Here is a 20,454-nt window from a genome sequence, read left to right as displayed (position 1 = left end):
AACCGTAAAACATTTGTGTAAAACTTACATTTTTTTGTCGAGGCACCCAAGCAAAGTAATATTTTGCAACGTAGACTCTTAGGCGCCGCACACAAAAACAACCCAAGAACACAACAGCAACATCAACAGCAACATCTGCAACATCTGCAACATCAGCAACCAGAGCAACATACAACATCCATCCGAAACCGCAAACATCCAACAATCCACCATCGCCACCACCACGAACCACATGAGCCTGAACAAGATCAAGAAGCGGGACGCGAGCGACTTATGACTGATGCGCTCCAAGGGCAACGTCGGCGTCGGCGTCGGCGTTGGGGTCAACGTCGGCGTCGCCGTTGGCAGCGGCAGCCGGTACAAGGTGACGGCCCGCTGTGTGCCCGAAGTGAGCATCACGTCGCCGACGACAGCATCCGGCTCCATCCAGCCCAAGCACTTTGCCCTGCTCCGCAGTCGCTCGCAACCTTCGCCGCCGACGTCTAACATCCTTTTCTCCACGCCAGGCGGGGCCACTCTGGTCGAGGAGGAGGATTTCAGCTTGGCTAGCGGCAGTGGTATAGCGGCCAAGAACGTGCTTCAGCGCCAGCTGGCCACCACCGTCCAGCAGGAGGATCCGGATCTGGAGCATTCCGCGCAGGAGCAGCACAGCAAGTTGTCCGAGCCGGCGGAACCGCCCAATGAGCTAACGCCATTGGTGGAGGAGCCCGGCACTGTAGCGCCTACCACTTCGAGCCAGCGTTATAGCCACAATTCCAAGACCACGCGCTCCTGGCCAGTCATCTACCGCAATCCACATCACTGCGACTACGAGGCCTTGTACGTGCAGCAGCAGCAGCAGCAACAGCAGAGCTTCAAGCAGAACTGCTACTCGAATCAGTTTAAGCAGTCCATCGTCTACTCCAGCAGCAATGAGGAGTTGCCCGGCGGCGAGCCGGTAGCCTCGAGTTCCGCTGATAACCGCCAGACCACGTGCTACTACTTTGCACCCAGCCGGCACAACAGCATTTATGAGCACCCCTCCTCGGTGGTTGGGGGATCCCTGCAGTTCGATAATCCAACGACCACAGCAGCAGCGGCGGCGGCAGTCGAGAGTTTAAGGCGGAGCAACAGCATCCTGTTGCGCCAGAACAGCTGCGCCAAGGTCATTCAGCGTCGGGGCAGCGGCAGTGGTTCACCCAACTCACTGGGCTCCCAGATGGAGGGACTGGGAATGGGCATGGGCGGAAGGGGCGCCGGCAGCGCCTGTTGCTCCAGCTGCTGCATGGGCCCGCCGCCAGTGCTCTTCCTATTCGTCACTCTGCTGATGACCACTAGCGCCACAGCCATGCTGTGCGCCGCCATCATGACTGATCACTGGGAGCACGTCACATGGGACCGCAACAGCCTTGATCGCTACTCCAATCGGTCGGGGCTGCACCTGGAGTGGCTTCTGGACGACCAAGTGGCTATGCTCAAGCCGGACAAGAGGGGTGAGCCTAATCGCCATATCAAATAGTTACCTTCCCATTAGGATAATATTAACTCTAGCGGTGGGTTTCTCCTTCCCCAGCCGATCATCGCTTCCGGCGCGACTCCGTTTTCCTGGTGCCCATGCACGGCGGCATCTGGACGCTGTGCATCGATCTGCCCATTCAGCAGCTGCAGGAACTGCGGCGCAATCCCAAGTTCCCTCGCGGTGCACCGCCGTGTGTCAACTACCTGGCCGGCTCAATGGAGAACGCACGCGGCGAGGAGCAGCGCAACGACTGGCAGCACAGTGAGTCACAGGTCACTCTGCAGCCGCATCTGAGTACGTATCCAGGGGCAGCCCGTATGTAAATCCCAGTCCAGATCCACATCCGCTCTAACCTTCTGGGGGAAGTCTCCCGTATTTATTGTGTACACTTTTGCCTTCCTACTTAGTTTTTCGTTTAATACAAAACATTATTTTATGTACGCACTTAGCACTAATTGTGATTGTAAACTTACAGACTTACAGAGAATTTTGGTAGAAAACAGCAAACAAATAGCATAAATAGGTTCGAGGTATAGGACAGTTGAATGGTGTTTAATGCGTGTGGGTTTGTTTTAAGTAGCCGATGAGTGTGGTGTATTTTAAGGGCTTGGTTGTGAGTGGGTGCAGGTGTGCCACTGGGCAACTGGAATGATTCCCCTAGACGGCGGCACGCTTGGCCGGCGAGCACAGAGCCTCAGCCTCCGAGCTGGGATCCTCCGGCTTCTTGCGCTTGATCAAATGTGTGATGTCTGTGGGCTTGGCCGAACTGCTGCTAATGGTCGATGATGAGGAGGCTGCCGCAGCACTTTTGGAGGAGGAGGACGAAGAGCTAGCGGCTCCATTGGCTGACGAGGACGACGAGGAGGAGGCTGCAGCTGCATCGCCACTGCTCATTGGCTTGATGTAGCTATCCAGGGCAGCTCGCACCTCAGCAATGGTCTAGGAGAACGAACGGAATTATAATGTGGAAACTAAATAATCCCATAATTATTTACCTGGGCCTGCATCTCCTCGATTTCCTGTATCTTGGCCAATATCTCCTGCTTCGTTTCCTCCAAATCCAACATATTGTTCTGGTCGCGCTCGCTAGGTTCGTCCTTGCCCTTTATCTCAGCGATTTCCTCCTCGATCAACACGCTTGAGTGTCGCAGGGCTGTCGCTCCTTCCTTGTTAAGTTGCTGCATCAAATAAGTCAGACCGATCTTGTAATGCAACTCGGCCAGAGCACGTCGGTTTCTTGTGGGCAGCTCCCCGTGGATTTTCAGTGCTTTCTCTACAATGTAAGATTTCCATTAGTTACACTACCAACCACAACACTTTCTTTCTAAACTCACCATAGTCTTCACGTGCCGCCTCTAGTATTCCATTCTCAAATTCAATGTTGGCCAGCTCAGTCTGAACTTCAGCCAAGTAGGGCAGTCCACTGAGGCCCTGGCGCGAGAAAATCTGAGCAGCAGCCTCCAGTATTTCCCAGGCCAACTGCAGACTTCCGCTTACTCCTTCCTCTTCTTCTGGTTCCTCCTCTCCAGCAGCTGCTGCACCGTTGGAACAACTAGCTGTGACTTCACCATTCGATGTGCTCGGTCGCTCGTCATCGTTGATGGCACCTCCGCCACCGCCATTGCTGCTGCTGACCTCATCCACGCCGGTCGGTACCTTCTTGGAGGGCTTTTCATCACTCTGAGCTTGCTCGGCTTCCCCGGTGGAGTCGGCCTCGTCGGACCCCTCCTTGATGGGGTCCAGTTCCTTGCCATTAGAGCTGCTTGCACCATTTGCGGCCTCCTTGGTGTCTTTTTTCTTTTCCTCCTTCTTGGCCGGTCCATCCTCTGCACTTTCTTCCTCGTCATCGTCCACATCCTCGTCATCGTCATCGGCAGCCTCATCAGGCACATCGATCACTTTGTTCTCGTCCAAGGCCATTGCAATTAAAGCCTTTGCATAGCTGCATTGAGAGAAAAGGATTAGGGTAGGTTCTATATAAGTTTTATGCAATGCAATATCTATGTTAATACAGTTCATAAAATTAGGGGACTTTTAGTCCTAGTATTGCATCGTACTCACAGCAATAGGGGCTGGCCCAGCTCATCGGCCAGTTCCCCGTAGACTTCCTCGTACAGCTGGCACACCTGGCTCAGCTCGTCAGCTGCCTCGTCGTAGCTCTTGACCAGGAAGTTGCGCGATCCCTGGCTGAACAGCTCCTTGCCTTTAAGTATTTTCTCTGCACGTTCCTGCTCTGCCTTTCCGGTTCCCTCAGTGGACACAGCCGGCACATTGTCCGGCGTTGTATCAGCAGCAACGGGCTCCACAGCCACTGTCTTGCTTGGTGATGATGCATCGGCAGCGGCCGTTGTGACAATTGCTTCGGCTTCAGCAGACATTTTAAGTGGTTAAATAAATAACTGAAAAGAAATTGTAGGGAAACACCGATTACCTAAGATATTTAAGCAGTTCATAGTTTTGAACATATGTTTTTAACTCTGTAGTGTTTACAAGCTTAAATTATTTAATTATTTTATCTTCACCATCCTAACTGCTTCAGTTTATGTACCTTACTATTATCCCCTCATTCCACACTCCAATAGTCCTCGTAGGTTGAGCCCTAGACGTCACTTTCGATGTATGTAGAAGACCACAAATATTCATTTCTTTCTTACAAATTCATGTAAATTCTATTAATATGCACAAGCACACGAGCTTTGGGCACCAAACACCACATGATTCACACCGTTTCATTTCACTTGGCTTAAAATTTTAGCTCCAAGCCAGCGCACATTTCACAAGTCATTACCGCAAATCCCATTTGCAGCAGCTCAAAGATGTGGGTTTCAACGAATCCCCGGAGCACATCAGATAGAAAAGCAATAGCAGAAGCCAGGAACCAACAATGGCCGTGAGCGGGAACATGGACAGGAACAATGAATGTCCTTGTAGCGTCTATATAAAGTAATTACCACAGCAGCTAACCGAGCTTGCATCCGGTATTCTATATTGTCAATACTGGTCGGTCTCCCGCTCCCCGAAGATGAAACATGTCCGTGTCGAGAGTTCCTTGCCAATGGCTGTTTAGCTAAAGGCCGGCGAACGGGTTTGGGGGTTTCCAATATGGGTCACCGTGTGGCTTGGTTTGCCGCATCCTCTCTCGCTTGCGTCAGGAACTAAAAATCGCAATTGCCACTTTGGAACTTTTTGCTGTAGTTTTTATGGTGTTCCTCAGTGCAACCAAACACATCCACCCACATGCGATTTAATTGCTATGGTGCTATTGGGTAATTGGTTTTACAGTCGCCCAGATTGTGAGCGGAAATTGGAGAACTGAGTTGGGCCACAACGAATTTGCAAATGCAATTAGGTTTCACATTCACATGAAAGTTCTCCAAGAGAAAAACAACTTAAATCTTGCACCATCCCAATCCTTTGCTAGTTCATAAACACATTTTCACAATGCTTAAATAAATTTAACTACGCACTCGCTTATCATCCCAACACTCTGTAAAAAGGACCAAGTTTCGATATTCGAACATCCAGAAACTTTTTCTAATCAAATGTTGATCTGCAATAGGAATGCAAAACCTCTCCATATCCTGCTCATTGGTCTGCCTCATCATTCTGGGCAGTGCTGCCCTCGTAGGTGCCTTTGGCGTTTGCCAGCGCCAAATCAGTGCCATTCTGATCACAGGAGTGATGTATTTACTAGCAGGTAATTATGAGTAAACGCAGCTACTACTTTAAGTTCTTAACCACCAACCTCCTATAACCCAACAGCTCTCTTTGCCCTGTTCACGCTCATGATCATCCACTTCAAGCGGCAGCAGGGACGTCCCATGCTGGACAGCGACTACGATGGAACGGTGGACGGAATAGTGGCGCGACCAGGAGGCGTGGCCATAATGGCCAAGCCACTGCTGGGAGCGCGCATCTTCCTCACCTCGTGGAGCCTCGACTTGGGATGGGGCGGTGTGGTGCTCTGCGCCATCACCTCTGTACTGTGGATCCTGCTCTCCAAGATCATGCGGTACAACCCCTTCTCGGCGCTCATGATTTAGCTAAACGCCTTGCCGCTCGGCGTCTACGGAGCCAGCTACGGGAGTCTGGGCAGCTGTGAGAGCTACGGCAGCTACGGGAGCACCCACACCCACAGCGGCACCAGTAGTGGCGGCAGCTCCAGTTTCCTCCTGGCGGCAGTCTCGTCGACGCGGCAAGCAGAGCACCGTGGCAAGGGAAAGTATATCCTGTAGGCGACGCCCTGCCCCGAACTCAATGTCTAATGAACCGGATACAAGCCCTTACTCAACTTATTTGGTACAGGCTTCCGAGGGTTTTATAATTATAATACTTCTACAACTTTTGGCTAAATTCGCCTTATTAAGGTTCCTTTTGGCTATATTATACTACTTTGGCAAATCAATACCAAGACCATAAGTTGAACCTTTTCAAAAGTGCACCCTCGCATTCCTACTATGTAAACCCCATATTAGTTAGCTATGTATGTATGTTGGAAATGTACCAAACTAAAAACTCAATTGCCTTGTTCTTTATATATACACACACAACTTATACAACTTAATCTTATACTTATACTTATTATACGGTGTACTTAACTTAACCCAATTGTAAATTCAATTTACACTCTCTATTTACAACCTTTTTGTATACATTCGATTTGGCTCTACTTCTACACACCTCCAAACACCCCACTAATCCTTGCTAAAATGTGAGACATTTATTTACACGTAACGAGCGAGTGGGAATAGGAATTCCAGGTGAGGCTTTGGCTTTAAAGTGCTTTCTAGTAACAGTTCGCCTGCATAGCTTTAATCCAGCCCAAAGATAGTTAATTGGGTGTGACAGCTGCTTAAAATTAGAAAAACTGACTGGGGAGGGATAAGACGATCAGGTAGAATTTGGAAAATTGCTTGCGATATTCATAAAACAGTTTGCTTCATGGGCCGTATGAAATGATGAGACGCCTCAACAAAAACATACTTTCCCCATTTCATTGCCCTCCATCCAGTTGGTTTAGTAGAATTCTAGGGCTTGTCATGGAAGCATAATGAATTGTAGAACTTGGCGAGTGCTTATAGAGCTCCAGGGGAACAGTTGTTCGCGAAGCATAATGTAATGAGATCATTTAGTGCTTTAGGACAAATGGTTACAAAACGTATTGTACTTGTAAAGAAGCCTCCACAAACCAAACAAAATGCTAAAGGTATAAAAATGTATTTTTATGCAAACGCTTTGCCTTAAAACAACAAAACAAACAAACAAGAACAACTTATTTAAATACAAAAGATAATTTCTTTTAAAAAGTTTACAAGATGTGTTTTTATATTTTAATGGAGTTTCGGTAAGTATGCATAACTAGAATTTATGCAAAATTACAAGTTCAAAGGCGAAGTATTTTGTTTATGAACCAATGTAATCTATAAATAACCGACACACATTTATGAAATTCCATTTAGCAGTCAATTCTGTAAAAATTGTATTGCGAATTTCTGTCGGCCTGGACGGTTCATTAACATTTGCGGAGCTGCTGTGGAAACAAATTAAGCAAACATGCAAATGAACTCGCAATAAAATTGGCAAGAAAACTTGACACTTTCGCGAGCTTTTGCACGAGAAACGGAGACACCACGTAGAAGAGAACGATGCAGGACAATTATCAGAGATAAGAAAAACAGCTGGCAAAAGGAAAATTTATGGGAAAACGCATCATGTGTGTTTGTTTTCGCGCGTTCAAAGCAATTACAAAATTCACACACTGCGCAGCGGCTCAGCAACAAATTGCGATTACAAAACAACGTAAAAAGGTTCATTCACCTGTATGCGTTGTGTCTGTTTCGCGCTTTTACGTGTTTATGCGTTGGCCAAAGTCGTGAAAAGAAAAACATTCTGAAATGTAAGCTAAGTATGTACCTTTATTTTAAGGATCACTTTATAAATTATGTCAGTCATTGGACGTGTTTAAGTACAACAATATAGAATACTTTTTATATATTCATTTAGTATATAACTAATAAATGATTGTTCAATTTTTGGTTACACTCAATTCCCTATTGTATATTATTTTATTATTATTATTCAAATCCAAATTATTTTCACAAAACTCTAAGCCTTCTATAACATGATCAAAGCGAATTTCGCATAAACCCTTTGCGAAAAATAAGTGCGAGTGTATGCGGATTGCCCGCCATTCGCCCGCGCCAACAACCACAAACACACAGACTATACACATACACCTACACTAACACCGGTAAAGCGCAATTGGCCATTTAGTTTCTCACAAATAACAACGGCACGTTTCGCATATTTATAGCGAAACAGAAATTGCGACAATTAATTAATGTTTAGCACAAACAACGTAGTAACAACAGCAACAACACAAAAACAACAGGCCAAAACGAAATTCGCAAATTCGCGTGTCGCTGTTTTGGCTGCGTTTGTGTGCGTGTATGCCTGCATCGGCATTTAACTGTAAGAATTGAGCTTAAACTTACTTGATCCTCGATTATTTGTATTGCTTTCAAAGCAATGGACAGTAAGACCAATTGATTGTCGGTAAATATAGCACTATTATCAATGTTAGACCATGAAAATGCCAATACTCGGCAACAAAAATTACAGATCCCGCGAAATGCTGAGAAAATAGCGACAATGTGAACGCATTGGGGGCGCTTTAAAAAGCCGCTTGGCACGATTCATATACTGCAAAATATACTGAAAAATCAGTCTAGGACCTGCCAACTTGGTTTCACAAATAATATTGTGTTTACACTGACTCATATTTCTTAGTCACTTGTTCTGTAGCAAAATGCTGTGAACATTCCCAGCGGTGGTCAGTGTAAGCGCTGGTATTACCTTCTTGATATGATGTGGAAATCGTTCTATCGACTACTCGATAAGCAATACTATCGAGAGTGGTTAGCTCAGCACTATCTATTTGGGCCATTCTCACTTCGCATTTCAAATCGGAGCAGAAACGTTCGGTCCGCGGCAGAGCGAACGAAACATACGTTAGCAGTTCCATTTCGTAGTGACATTAATTGGTAATTCAGACTCGAAGTGCAACACACAAAATTGAACTGTGCAGCGCGATTTAAGTTAGTTTTCGGACCGGATTCCATTCAGAAGGGCAAATTTCTTGGCGGTGGAACCACCCTGCGGCAACTGTTAAATATTTATACACACCACCAACGGAACGCACGCACTTACATACTTCCCATTGCGAGTGGCGCCAACATATGTAAAGTAGCGATAAGAAAGAAAACAACCCAGAAGAGGAAAGCACACTTATTGTAAGTGAATATGCACTGTGTTACATAGCTATGGATATTTCGAAGTTCTATTGATTTTTGGGTTCTCCAAAGTTTTTTGCCGCCTTCGACGTGTTTTTGTCGCCTTTTGTTTTGTGCTTTTGCTTCCGTGTGTGTTCGTTCGCCTTGATTTTTCCATTCAACTGGGCTTACGTCTTTATTCTCCTGTTTTTGCTTTCTGTCCCCACATCAAATTGTGGGTGGGGTGGGCGCTTGAACCGCTGTTGATTCACCTGTCGTTTGTTTTTTCTCTTATTTTCGTTTTCAACTTCACGGGCAGCTGCGAAATCTCAGCTGCTCCAACAACAACAACCGAAAAAAGAACAACAAAAGCCAGCTTTCTTTGGTGCAATAACCGGTTTTCAAGCTTTATTGTATTTCGAAACTGTGATAATAGCTGGTGTTGTTTTTCGTTTGGCGTATTTTACCGCTTTGTAACCCACATAATTATAAACTAACTAATAGTAATGACTGTAAAAAGTGGCAATAATTTTCAAATGGGGAGCACTTGCTAATTTATTGGGTTACGGTAGCATTGGCAGGTAGTTCATTTTGACGCAGTCCAAAAGTATGGCAAAATGGCAAAAACTTTTCCACTTATAATGTCAGTTGTTCATTTTATACCATTTTTACCTGCCAACTTCAGTTGCATATGATGGATGCATCCTCCTTCTCCTTTGCGCACTCACCACTACCAGTCCACTGGGAGAAATGCGGGACCATCATTTTATCAAACTAAAATACATATAAGCTTAACAACAATAGTGTTTCTTGTGCATTATAAGTAAGAAATGATTACCAGAAAATGTTTTAAAATTGATTTTCTGAGTGGTACACCATCTTTGCTGAATTCTTTGGACTGAAGTTTAAATTGGATTTCAGTGCAGCTAGCATAATTTCTCTTCGAGCCTTTTGGACATGCACCAGGCTATTTCTATGTCCTGAAACAAGCCGAAAGCACTCGCTCCAAGGATAACAGGCTAGTCAGGCCACAAAATCGATTCTCCACGAAGCCCAATACCTTGGAGAAAACCCGACACGTGATGGCGCCTGGCTGGGAATTACGGAAAATGGAAAAAAGAGGCCACGGAGTGAAGGGACAGGATGGTTTGGATTGGGCATGCCAATGGGAACTTTCAACTCGTTCTGGTCTGCCCTTTTCACAACTTCTGGCGCAACCAGAACCAACTGCGGCAAAATTCAAACGGGGGAAAAACATGGCGCATATAAGCTGTAAATTTAAGGGGACAACCCGGTCAGATATTTTGGGGGAACTAAGTTTAGAATCCAGGGTGTAGATGCATGCGGCAAACAACAAGCAGATAGCGTATCTAAGATTATCTAAACTTCCTATTGGGGGTGATTTCCGTATGAGGACGTGGATTACCTACCACACTTGTAAAGCGATTGCATCAGTACGGTTACCATATTTCTGTAGACCAATATCATTAGTAAACAAATTGGTTTATAAGATAAGTAATCTTTAGTTTTATCAGAGCTTACAATTGGAAAATGGTAATCTCACAAAAATGCAATTATTTTAAGGAATTATAGTTCCCCAGCACTGTTTTGCATTATATTCCCATTGCCAACCTCATTATCATACAGTGTGTAGTTTTTTATTGACACTTAACTTCTACAGACCAAAACACACATTCATAGTATCACACATCATTGTTAATCTCTTCTTTCGAAAACTTTCAACATTTTTTTTTTATACACCCCAAACCAACATCATTTGAAGACCAAACTTTTTAAGGGAAACTTCGGCACTTAAACATATCAAAAATTCCTTTTCAACTGGCGCCCGACAAAATCCCTAGGAATTCAATCACTTTCGCTTGTAAGTAAAGTAGTGGGGAGTGTGGTGTAGTTTGTGGTGCAAAGATGCCTGAAACTAACTTTGTACTATGCATGCACATTGGGAAAATATTTTGTTTCTCTATTTTATATATTTTTCGCCGGCTTCTTTTCATTTCGAGCTGCCGAGGAGCAGGCACACAGACTCCTGGCTGCCGTCTGGTTTTTTCCCAGGGGATGGGGTTGCATGAAGTTGTGCTGTCTGCGCTCCATCCACAACTGGCGGGTTTCCCAGGTCCTGCCCCTCCCGCTCCTCCTGCTTCCCGGCGTCCACCATCCTTTGTTGTCTCGGTGGAAACGGAGATGGCGAATGGCGAATGACGCTGCCGTTGGCTCTTTTATGACGCAGTTGGTCCGGGCAAGTTGAAGTTTGTTTGCTCGGCCGTGCCTGCAAAGGAGTTCATTCTTCTATAATGCATTAGCGAGCCACTGAAGAAGTTGTCTCGGTATAGTATGTCCATGTTTGTTTAAAGCCAATCGGGTACAATAAGTGGCTTCTCCTTCCATCCCAAAAATCCCGCAAAAATCCTAGCTCAACTGAAAAAGTTTCCGGCTCATTAAAACCAATTTGCCTGGGAACATTTATAGAACTTTTTGCCTTTGATGAAAAGCATCCATTTGCGGCTAGACCAGCCGCATGAAAATAAATAACATTTTGCCAATTTCCAATTAATCAGCAAAGTCAACACCAGCAAAAGTTCATTGAATTTGCAGCTGTGTGGGGTTTCGGTTTGGGGATTTCGGTAATGGATTGGAATTAGAAGGGGTATATCTGGGGTTTAAAGTTTCTCGCCCAGCACGCTCCGCTTCCAATGATTAGTCAGCCGAGTGATATGACTAAGCGACCCACCAAAGCGTTTGGCCACCACACGAGACGGAATAAAATTCAAATTAAAACTAGAAGTCGGAGAGGTGAGGGTGGTTGGTTGGGGACTGACAGCCAATCGGTCACTTAACCCGCTGCAAGGTCTAGTACAGTAAGGGCTCCTTGTGATGGTCGTCCTTTCTGAAGACAATGATTATGATGATATTCAGTCTTTCAGTATTCATAAGCAAAATCATATTAAGCGAATACCATAAGTATCTCCTTGATCTTGAGCACTTAACGAAAAGTATCTCAGTAAATTTTAATTTTATGAGAGGAGAAATTCCAACTTCAAGACCTTCTACTGTAGGCGAACAACCATGGCACCTGACAAACCGAGAAGTCCGTCAGTGGGCAGCCATTTGACACCGAACACTGCAATATTATCTGGAGGAAGCCGGAGGTAGGGAACAGATTTCACGGGTGGACAGGGGCTGGGATGTGGGCGGGGTATCTGGGGCGGACAAAGTGGCTCGTTGGTTGCTCAATTGCTGCGGGGCAGTCGAGAAGTTGGTGTTTGTTTCTTTGTTTGCCACAGTTCTTTGGCCCGGGCCTTGACTCCATTTGAATTGTCTTTGTTGCCATCAACATTTAATTTAATATGTGAGTTGAGTGCCCCGAAAGCCCGTCCACCGTCCCTACTTCGTCCAACATCAACTGGTTACTGGTTTTGCTAGATTTGCATAGAGTGACTGCCCCCAGGAGTTTGGATTCCACTTATTTGTATGCTTGACAAGAAGTCTTCACCGCAGGCCAAACCCAAAACCCATCCGCCGCCAGACAGACTTAGTTGAGGCTTCCCATTTAATTTATTCATGCAGGATTAGTCGTATATAAGTCCTACATAAATCGACGACAGCTGTCGCTACCTGGCCAACATGTAAAGACTTCAATTCAATTTATGCAAATTATCTTGTGGGCTTGCCAAATGTGTGTGGAGTTAACTTTTCCGCCAGATGTTAGCAAAATCCAAAAAAATCTACCAATTAGTCGAATGGTGTAGGAATGGCTTTTCTTCTCCGTAATTATACGGCTTTAAAAACAATCATACTTAATGTTTTGTGTGCGGGTGGTTCGATACTATACCAGCAAGTCCAAAGGTAATTTACCCCTAATGCCATACATAAGCCCCGGCACTCCTTTGATATTGCTTCTCTAGGCCCGAATTCTTTCGCCTTGTCCCAGTTTTAGTTTATTGTATTCGGCTTGTGGCAAGTTCTTCAAGTATAGTTTTCGTGGCTAAAAAGCGGGCCAAGTGGCGCGACCCCAATAGCGGAAAAGCAAGGGAAAACATGCAAGCGGAAATGCGGAAATGCAGTGGGGAAAAACTGGGTGGGTTTGGGTGGTCTTAGGTCCTGGCATTGGCGCTAAGTGTGAATGCACATGGAAGGCACATAAAACAAAAGATGTTTCTCAACTTTTGACACACATCCAATCCCCCAAAGGGATCTTAACTTTCCTTTTCATCGCGCCGGCAATTGAATGGCACCGAGATGCAGTCACGGGAATAGATTCGCATTCGGATGGGGAGATCTCGAACTGAATCTGCGGAATGAGACTCCATTAATGCAAATTGTTGCAACAGGAAATGAGGCGTACCACGCACAGTCCCAATGTTGAACACGCCAATTAGGTGGCAATTTATAAGAAATGTTCTGAAAACCGGGCAGAAAGACTCCTTAACTCCTCCTTTGTTTCCCCACATATCGCGTCATATTCACGACGCCATTCCGAGGTGAAGGAACGCTTTAGTGATTGTTTTCGTGCGGCTTACATTATGTAAAACATTTTAATTGCCAGATTTTAATGAAGCCCCAGGCTTCGTTGGATCCACTTTGGCCCGGTGGGGGTATTTTTTGTGCTGTGGTCTAATGGTCTAATGCATTATTTATGCAGCTGACGGCTTGTCCAATGAGTCAACACGTGGTCAAATATTGGGGAAGGTTTATGCCAAAGGCTTTTCAGTTTCCTGTATAGAATGGTTGGAACTCGGGATTGGGGAATGCGTTCATTCTGCTTTATGCATTTGCTACTTAACATTTAATTTTTATGCGGCATCAAATGAAAAATTGCAAATACGGAAATTAGGCTTGTACTTATCCAAGATTGCCTTTACTGCGGTTGAATCAGCACTTGACTCGTGCCTGTGGTTTGTGCAACCGGTTTTGTTCCCATATATTGTTATTAAGGGAAGTCTTAGAATATGAGTAGCTACACAACTTATACGTTAAATGATCAAGTAATTAAGAGGGAATTCGCGTCAAGAGTAAGATAAGTGGGTCGCTCAAAATGATTGAAATATTTGGGAGCTCGTAATCAAGCAGACAGCTCTATCTATCTACTGCTCAACGGCCTTCAACTTTCTTTCGAAGAAACACGCAATGAATGCAAGAAATTTTCACTTTCGTGTCTCTGCTTTTATAGCTTCTTGTTGTTTGTTGTCTGGCCCAAACAGAAACACACAAAAACGGCTTTGAGCAGCTGCACTTGACTCATGCTAAGGCTTTTTCTTTGACTGTGGCTTGGCCCACCAACTGCACCTTGAGATTCCACAATATGCAGCATAAACATAGCACATAATCTGCAGACAACTCGCTGTCACTTGGTCGTCGCTTTCAACATGCCTCAAGTGCATCCAGACTCTGAATGTCACGGGTGTGTTTGCATTTGGTTGGAGCTCAGACCCCAAAGAAGTTTGTTTGCACTGGGTTTTAGCACTTCTGCCTCGTAAGTCCACACACATTTTACACATGCACAAAGCCGAAAGAGCACAAAAGAATCTCGATGCGGAGCAGAGTATCTAATTAACCCAGTGTGTAAACAGAAATTCCGCGCATCTGATTAACTCAGAAAAGTTAGCTGATTTCGAAGTCGCCAGGAAATGCATTTTGAAGCCCTCACAAATGAGTTTTTCAAGCGAAAACTTCCCCAGACATTTTGTTTTGATGGGTGGCAGCTATTAATGCAGGCCAATAGAACTATTTATAGTTGGAGGAAGCGCAAATGGTTTATTTTGGTTTTCGGGCATAAACAAACTTCGAAAGACTCACGAGATCTATGCCACATGCGATAATATTTACTCAGTTGTTTTTACACACTATGGATCGCCCCACCCAGATCTTGCACAATGATCTCACAATACCTCTTTACTATTTCCCCATTTCCACGCTTGATTAGATTCGAGTGTTGAAAATTTCGATGGTCCCGAAATCCAATCGAAAAGTGTCGATTGATTGGAGCACATGCCTCAGAGACTTGTTTGTTGCTTTTGGGGGTGTGTCATTTCATATATTATTGTATACGGACGTGAAATGCAATTAAAGATTTTTAAAAATAAATTTCTAAATTTGAATGCAGATTTGTAGAGAATTGCGCCAGAAACATTTAGAGGTATGCCACTTCACAATCCGATTAAGATAAGTTGAGTAATGGAGTTTAGAGTTAGACAATCTACTCTACGAGTAACGGGTTAAATAATATACATGTTTACGTCTGAAATTAATAAATGGGTATAAAAACGGGTGCTAAATACATCTCACATGAGTTTCCTTCTTGATGCAGAGACTTTTCATCTCTATAAAACCTATACATATTCTCGGCACGTGCCGTCAGGTGGACAAAAGCCAGATCTTAAATAATTTGTGAGCACTCACAATGGGTAGTCATAAGCTAAATAGCTCGGGGAATTGAGAAGTAAGTCACAGTCAGATGCCCTTTGTGTCAAGTGATGACGACTCTGATTGACGTGGATGAGCAGATGTAGAGAGCTGGAGAAAAGAAATTGGAGCAGTTCCAGACGGGAACTACAAAACGCTTGTGGCTGAGCTTCGATGTTGGCTCTTGTGGTGCAGTTGTAATCTCTATGGCAGCACATTTAATCGCAAGCTGCACATTGTTGCGGCCAAATTGAATTGTTTTGCGGCATTGTGGAGGTGGGCTTTTCAATCATCCGCATTGATTGGCTTGGACCGGCATGGAGTGCACACAGCTGGTTGCGCCTCAATGCATTCACAGAAAGTATATCTATATCTATATAAGCACATGGGCACTCAACAATCCATCCCTTTCGTCCAACGATCGACTTTGTCCCGCGGCTCCGACTTTTCAATTCATTTGATTTGTATCTGGGAGATGTGGATATGGTAATGGGAAATCTCCCACTCCTGCACGTAATGGTTATGTGGGTTAATTTGATTTTAATGCTTTGCCACAAGGAATGCGGGTGTGGTGGCAATCAGATCAGTGCCCAGCAATTGCCAAGAAATCGCACATCTTGTGGCCATCAGATTGAAATTCAATTACATTACTCGCTGATTGATTCGTGATTCCTACAGTTCAAGTTCATCGAAACTTGAACAATTGGTTCAGGGTTTATGCGATTTTCGCGTGCGCTTAAGTACCATTTATGAGAAGCGCATAGAAAGGCGTTCCGTCCCACACCATTCACGTGTAATCGACATAGTTTCTGATAGACCAGTCATTTGTCACTTGAAGTACTTGCGCCATAAATTAAAGTGGTTGATTGTGTTTTTTTTTTTTTATTTATATCTTTAAAGCATTTGTGAAAATTTTAGCAACAACAAGGGGCCACTTGAATAATTGCCCCTATCAACGAAACTACTTTCCGTGCCGACTTTTGTTGTTGTTTATCATTTAAACAAATCGTTTTGTGTGCAGCGTCTTAGGAAAAGCATCTCAACCGCAATTGCTGCTAAAGATTAGCATTTATTGTGTGTGTAATCTCGCCAAGATGAAGGCTGCTGTGGTGTTGCATTGTCTACGAGAATGGATCAGGTAGTTAAATGCCCTAACACGGCAATTAAAAGTCGTCTGCGATTGTGACGGAGAGTTAGATAATTGTACAGCAGACCTCGGTGTGTTTCTGCCAGCAAACTTCTCTTTATTTTACCCCTATATGATATCATCTTTCCGTTTAAACCGAACTTGAAGCTGTCAGAATTTGAAAACCCAACATCTGCTGGAGTTGCAGGTCGCCCCAGGCAGTTGGTTTGTCCATTCATTAATCTTCAACACATCAGTGATGGCAGTTATTTATTTCACACAAAAGGACAGTTTAAAGTTTTATCCTGGAAAGTGATTAGTATACGTATAATTTACGTCTGATATAAATAAATGTTCTGAGTAATCAAATCCCAAAGGTACTGCTTTCGATTTCATTAATGTTACTTAACATAGTTAATAAGTACATCGTTAATTCGTAAACAATTTCAAGTTGGTTCGGCAAAGAATGAAATTGGCATCTCTGGTTCAGCACACATGCGGAGCACCCTGCTAAAAGCTATGTCATCTGAAGCCCGAAGGAAGGATGGGATTTCTGTGTCCGCATCAGTTCAGTGTCTACTGCATTCGCAATGAGCTGGGTGAAAGCCCATTCACAGGGTTGGATTTCTTCCCTAACATCCTGCTCCTGATGAGCGAAGGGTTTTGTGTGGCCAGGGGAAAGGATGTAGGGCCTGCGGCAACTAAAAAGCACATCCCGTCATTAGGAGCAGGCTGTTTATAGGAGGGAGTAATGTCAGTTATGCGGCTGCCTCTGCAATTTGCTTGTAATTCTATCGTGTTTGCCCTGCCCCGTTTAATTGCATAATTTATTGATAATTAAATGAAGCTCTAAATTAAACTCTGTTTGCAGGGTCGGCGGCTGGATTCGTTTGGAGTGACTCGACTCCCACAACAATTGCCACTGATGAGGTGAACGAACTGGTCAGCATCCCAGCATCCATTTTTTAGCCCCTCCATCTCTGGCAATTAAGAGAACCCTAATTGGAGGGCTACAACTGCTGGTGAGGAGGTGGGAGCAACTCGGTTAAAGATGCCGTCACTGCGCCAGAAGGTCACCACTTACTTCCGCCAGTTGAGCTTCATCGCGGAGCCTCGCGAGGGTCGCCGGCGGGCCAGCGAGCACGAGGATGATGATGGTAGCTTCATAACCAAATATCTAGAGGGGTAAGTAAATAGAACTCTGGATGCATGGAGAAGTTGCTAAAATATTTACCCGTCTATCTTCACCGACAGCCGAATGCAGAGACAGTTTGTTGAGGGACCGGAGATTTACAATGGCCAGAATCCCACGGACATGCCCGTTCTCAAGTTGGATGCGTATGAAGCTGGAAACTGTTCCATAACAGCCGCATGCACAGGTCCTGACGAGGGGCTCACCGGCATCAAGCGCTCCAAACTGCACTTGAGCACCAGCTTCGCGGATGACATTGACTTCATAGATACGCAACAGGAGAACGACGATTGCTATGGCGTCCGCAAGAGTACACCGCCAGTTCAGGTGGCCACACAGAACTCAACACGACTTACCAGCAAATTTGGGCGGCCGCCGGCAGGACCTCGGAGACAGAGCAGTGCGGAACAGCCATCCGGATCAGCTCCTGCATCGGGGATGCGTTCCCGCAAAAATTCCAAGAGTAGCATAGCCAATCTGGCCGCGGCGACTGCTGGCACAGATGCTGGAAAAGCCAACAGCGATCAAAACAATAGAAATGTGTTAAATGCAAAGACTGAGGTCTCGACGGATGGGGATCCCAACTCGGAGCGGGAACGTCTGCTCCGCGAAGCTGTGAGCAACCAGGGAGGCTCTGCTCCAGCAGCTTTAATCGCTGGCGTGGAGAACTGGCGCATGGAGTGCGACTTTGCGTATGGAATCTCGGTGTCGCTCTATGAGACCAACATGCTGACTAAAGAACCCATGGGCAATCCCATCGCCGACTGCTACGGAATGGTAGTGCGCGGAGACTCAGCTGCCATGGCCATGGCAGATGGTGTCAACTGGGGTGATGGCGCTCGCCTGGCCGCCCGTTCAGCTGTTCACGGTTGTCTGGACTATCTGGACCGGGCGGTTTTCGGCCAGGCGCTGGAGTGCCGGGCCACTACAACCCAGGAGGTTTTTGTGAGTTTGCTACGTAGTCTTTGGGAGGGACACGGATGCATCCTGGAAGTTGGAGGAGCCCTGTCTACTCTGACCATAGCCGTGGTGCTGCCGCTGGACGGAGCGCCAGGAAAATATGTCGTGTGCTCGTGTAACGTTGGCGATTCCCTGGGCTATGTGTACTCCAAGAAGCACGGAGTACGGGAACTAACACAGGCCTCCCACGACATCAGTTCCATGCGAGACATGCGCGATGCGTTGGGTGCCCTTGGACCGGCTGATGGCAACAAGCCAGAGCTGAGCAATCTAACATTCTCGATGACCTGCATTGAAAGCGGAGACATAGTGTTTCTAACCTCGGATGGAATCAGCGACAATTTCGATCCCGTTGTGGGCAAATTTGCCGAAGCCTGGACGCCCGATGTCAAGCTTCAGACGTCGGGACATGGCAAGCCCGCCAACTTGGCACCCAAACGGCAGAACAAGAGTGCATCCGCTATCTATGCTCGCCTACATCCTTCGACACCACCCACGCGGCCAGCACGGCAGTCCAAAGCGGGTAGTCCGCCTAATAATGCGCCTAGTCGGCCGAAGTATATGCGCTCCCAAACGCTCATTGAACCACGCCAGGGATTGGTATCAGCTCCACCGCCAACGGTGGTGCCGCAACGCATTCCAAAGTCCATCTCAGGACTGCCACTCGTTACCGGTCCTCAGCGGCATGCTCTCACCCTGTACCGCTTAGAGGATCTGCTCAGCTACGGCATCAACGGCACGTTCTCGCCCTGCGTATCGGCCCGCAGGCTCTGTCACTTGCTCATCGATTTTGTAAGGATGATAACGTCAGCCAGGAGGAAGACCCTGGAACAAAGGGAACTCTTCTATAAACTCTCCACGGGACCAGATGGCGCCAAGCGCGAGGTGCAACTGAACCGCATGCAGCATCGCGCGGCCAGGAAGCGGGTGGTGGACAGCAGCGCCTTTATAGCATTGCCCGGGAAACTGGATCATGCCACTGTGATGGCCTACACGGTGGGCGGCGGAGAGGAGCACAATAATGGGAATGAAAACGGCGATGGGGGAGCTATATCGCCTGTACTGCAATCCAAGGAGTTTAAGGAGACGAATTTCTAAAATTGAGAAATCGCTAGACTGCCGACTAAGCTTTTTATAAATTTTTCTCACTCATCTCTGTCATGGGTAGTTCTATCTCGAAAGTAGAAGCAATTCTCTTTAGGGTCTCCAATAAATTGGAAGATTATGTTTTGGCTTTTAATTTATATATTTATGCAAGAAGTGCCAATTAATTTGATTATTTTTGTACAGAAACATGTCGTAGGTGTAGGTCCACATAATTTTGTTGAATTATTTGCCAAATACTTTGTTTAGTTTGCAAAACTTTTTTTATTTTCTACAAGTTTAATAATTAAATAGTTTTTAAAATGATTTATATCGATACCATTAAAAAGGTTACCTACACATAATTAACTGAGGACCCTTCAGATAATCGTTAATATCTTTGACCAAGAAGTACCCATTGGGAATCACATATATATATATATTTACATAAACACTCATATACTTACATGGTGATATATCTCACATGTAACTTTAATATTCATATAGCTTTCGCTTAAGTTTGTTGATTTTAGTTTGGTGTTCTCATTCGTCAGCCATAGTTTTTAGCCATTTATTTGTAAATTGCAAACGACAGAAATGCCTCAAATGTTTAAAACTACCAAAAAAAATAATACGAATACACAAATGTACACCGTATTTTTACACTCTCATTCGTACTTCAATGTATATGCCACTTTTACACCAGTGCTAAGATGTGAATTTATAACATATACTTTTTGTAACACCAGCTGTCTCATACAATTTAAAATGTGGTAGCGTATATACTTTGTAACGCACAGCTTAAGTTGCTAAATGGGCTGTGGCAAACGGGCCTGGGCAATAAATATTTGAGTAAACGCATTGAAAATTGCGCTTTTACAATCACCATAGAAAGTTGTTTTAG

General features: G+C 45.3%; 3 protein-coding genes across 3 annotated transcripts; 2 read left to right on the top strand and 1 right to left on the bottom strand.

The window, feature by feature from the left end:
• Positions 1 to 16: 16 nt before the first annotated feature.
• LOC6552677 lies at positions 17 to 6,808 on the top strand. The gene is made up of 4 exons (XM_001980880.3): positions 17 to 1,472; positions 1,553 to 1,792; positions 5,058 to 5,195; positions 5,261 to 6,808. Exons 1-4 carry the CDS (start codon positions 281 to 283, stop codon positions 5,539 to 5,541), a joined length of 1,851 nt encoding a protein of 616 aa, XP_001980916.3. The 5' UTR covers positions 17 to 280; the 3' UTR covers positions 5,542 to 6,808.
• On the bottom strand, positions 1,846 to 8,206 carry LOC6552678 (protein NASP homolog). Its single transcript, XM_001980881.3, has 5 exons — positions 7,993 to 8,206; positions 3,560 to 3,897; positions 2,833 to 3,440; positions 2,494 to 2,771; positions 1,846 to 2,437 (listed from the first exon to the last, which is right to left on the bottom strand). The coding sequence occupies exons 2-5, from the start codon at positions 3,874 to 3,876 to the stop codon at positions 2,156 to 2,158; spliced, it is 1,485 nt and encodes a 494-aa protein (XP_001980917.1). The 5' UTR covers positions 3,877 to 3,897; positions 7,993 to 8,206; the 3' UTR covers positions 1,846 to 2,155.
• A 98-nt stretch (positions 8,207 to 8,304) lies between these two features.
• Positions 8,305 to 20,452, top strand: LOC6552680 (PP2C-like domain-containing protein CG9801). Its single transcript, XM_001980883.3, has 3 exons — positions 8,305 to 8,790; positions 17,187 to 17,500; positions 17,570 to 20,452. Exons 2-3 carry the CDS (start codon positions 17,367 to 17,369, stop codon positions 19,563 to 19,565), a joined length of 2,130 nt encoding a protein of 709 aa, XP_001980919.1. The 5' UTR covers positions 8,305 to 8,790; positions 17,187 to 17,366; the 3' UTR covers positions 19,566 to 20,452.
• Positions 20,453 to 20,454: the final 2 nt, after the last annotated feature.

Source organism: Drosophila erecta, unplaced genomic scaffold (genome assembly GCF_003286155.1).
Source record: "Drosophila erecta strain 14021-0224.00,06,07 unplaced genomic scaffold, DereRS2 tig00000000-arrow-pilon, whole genome shotgun sequence".
NCBI lineage: Eukaryota > Metazoa > Arthropoda > Insecta > Diptera > Drosophilidae > Drosophila > Drosophila erecta.
Note: the sequence above shows the minus strand (reverse complement) of the source record. Positions and strands in the feature narration are given on the sequence as shown.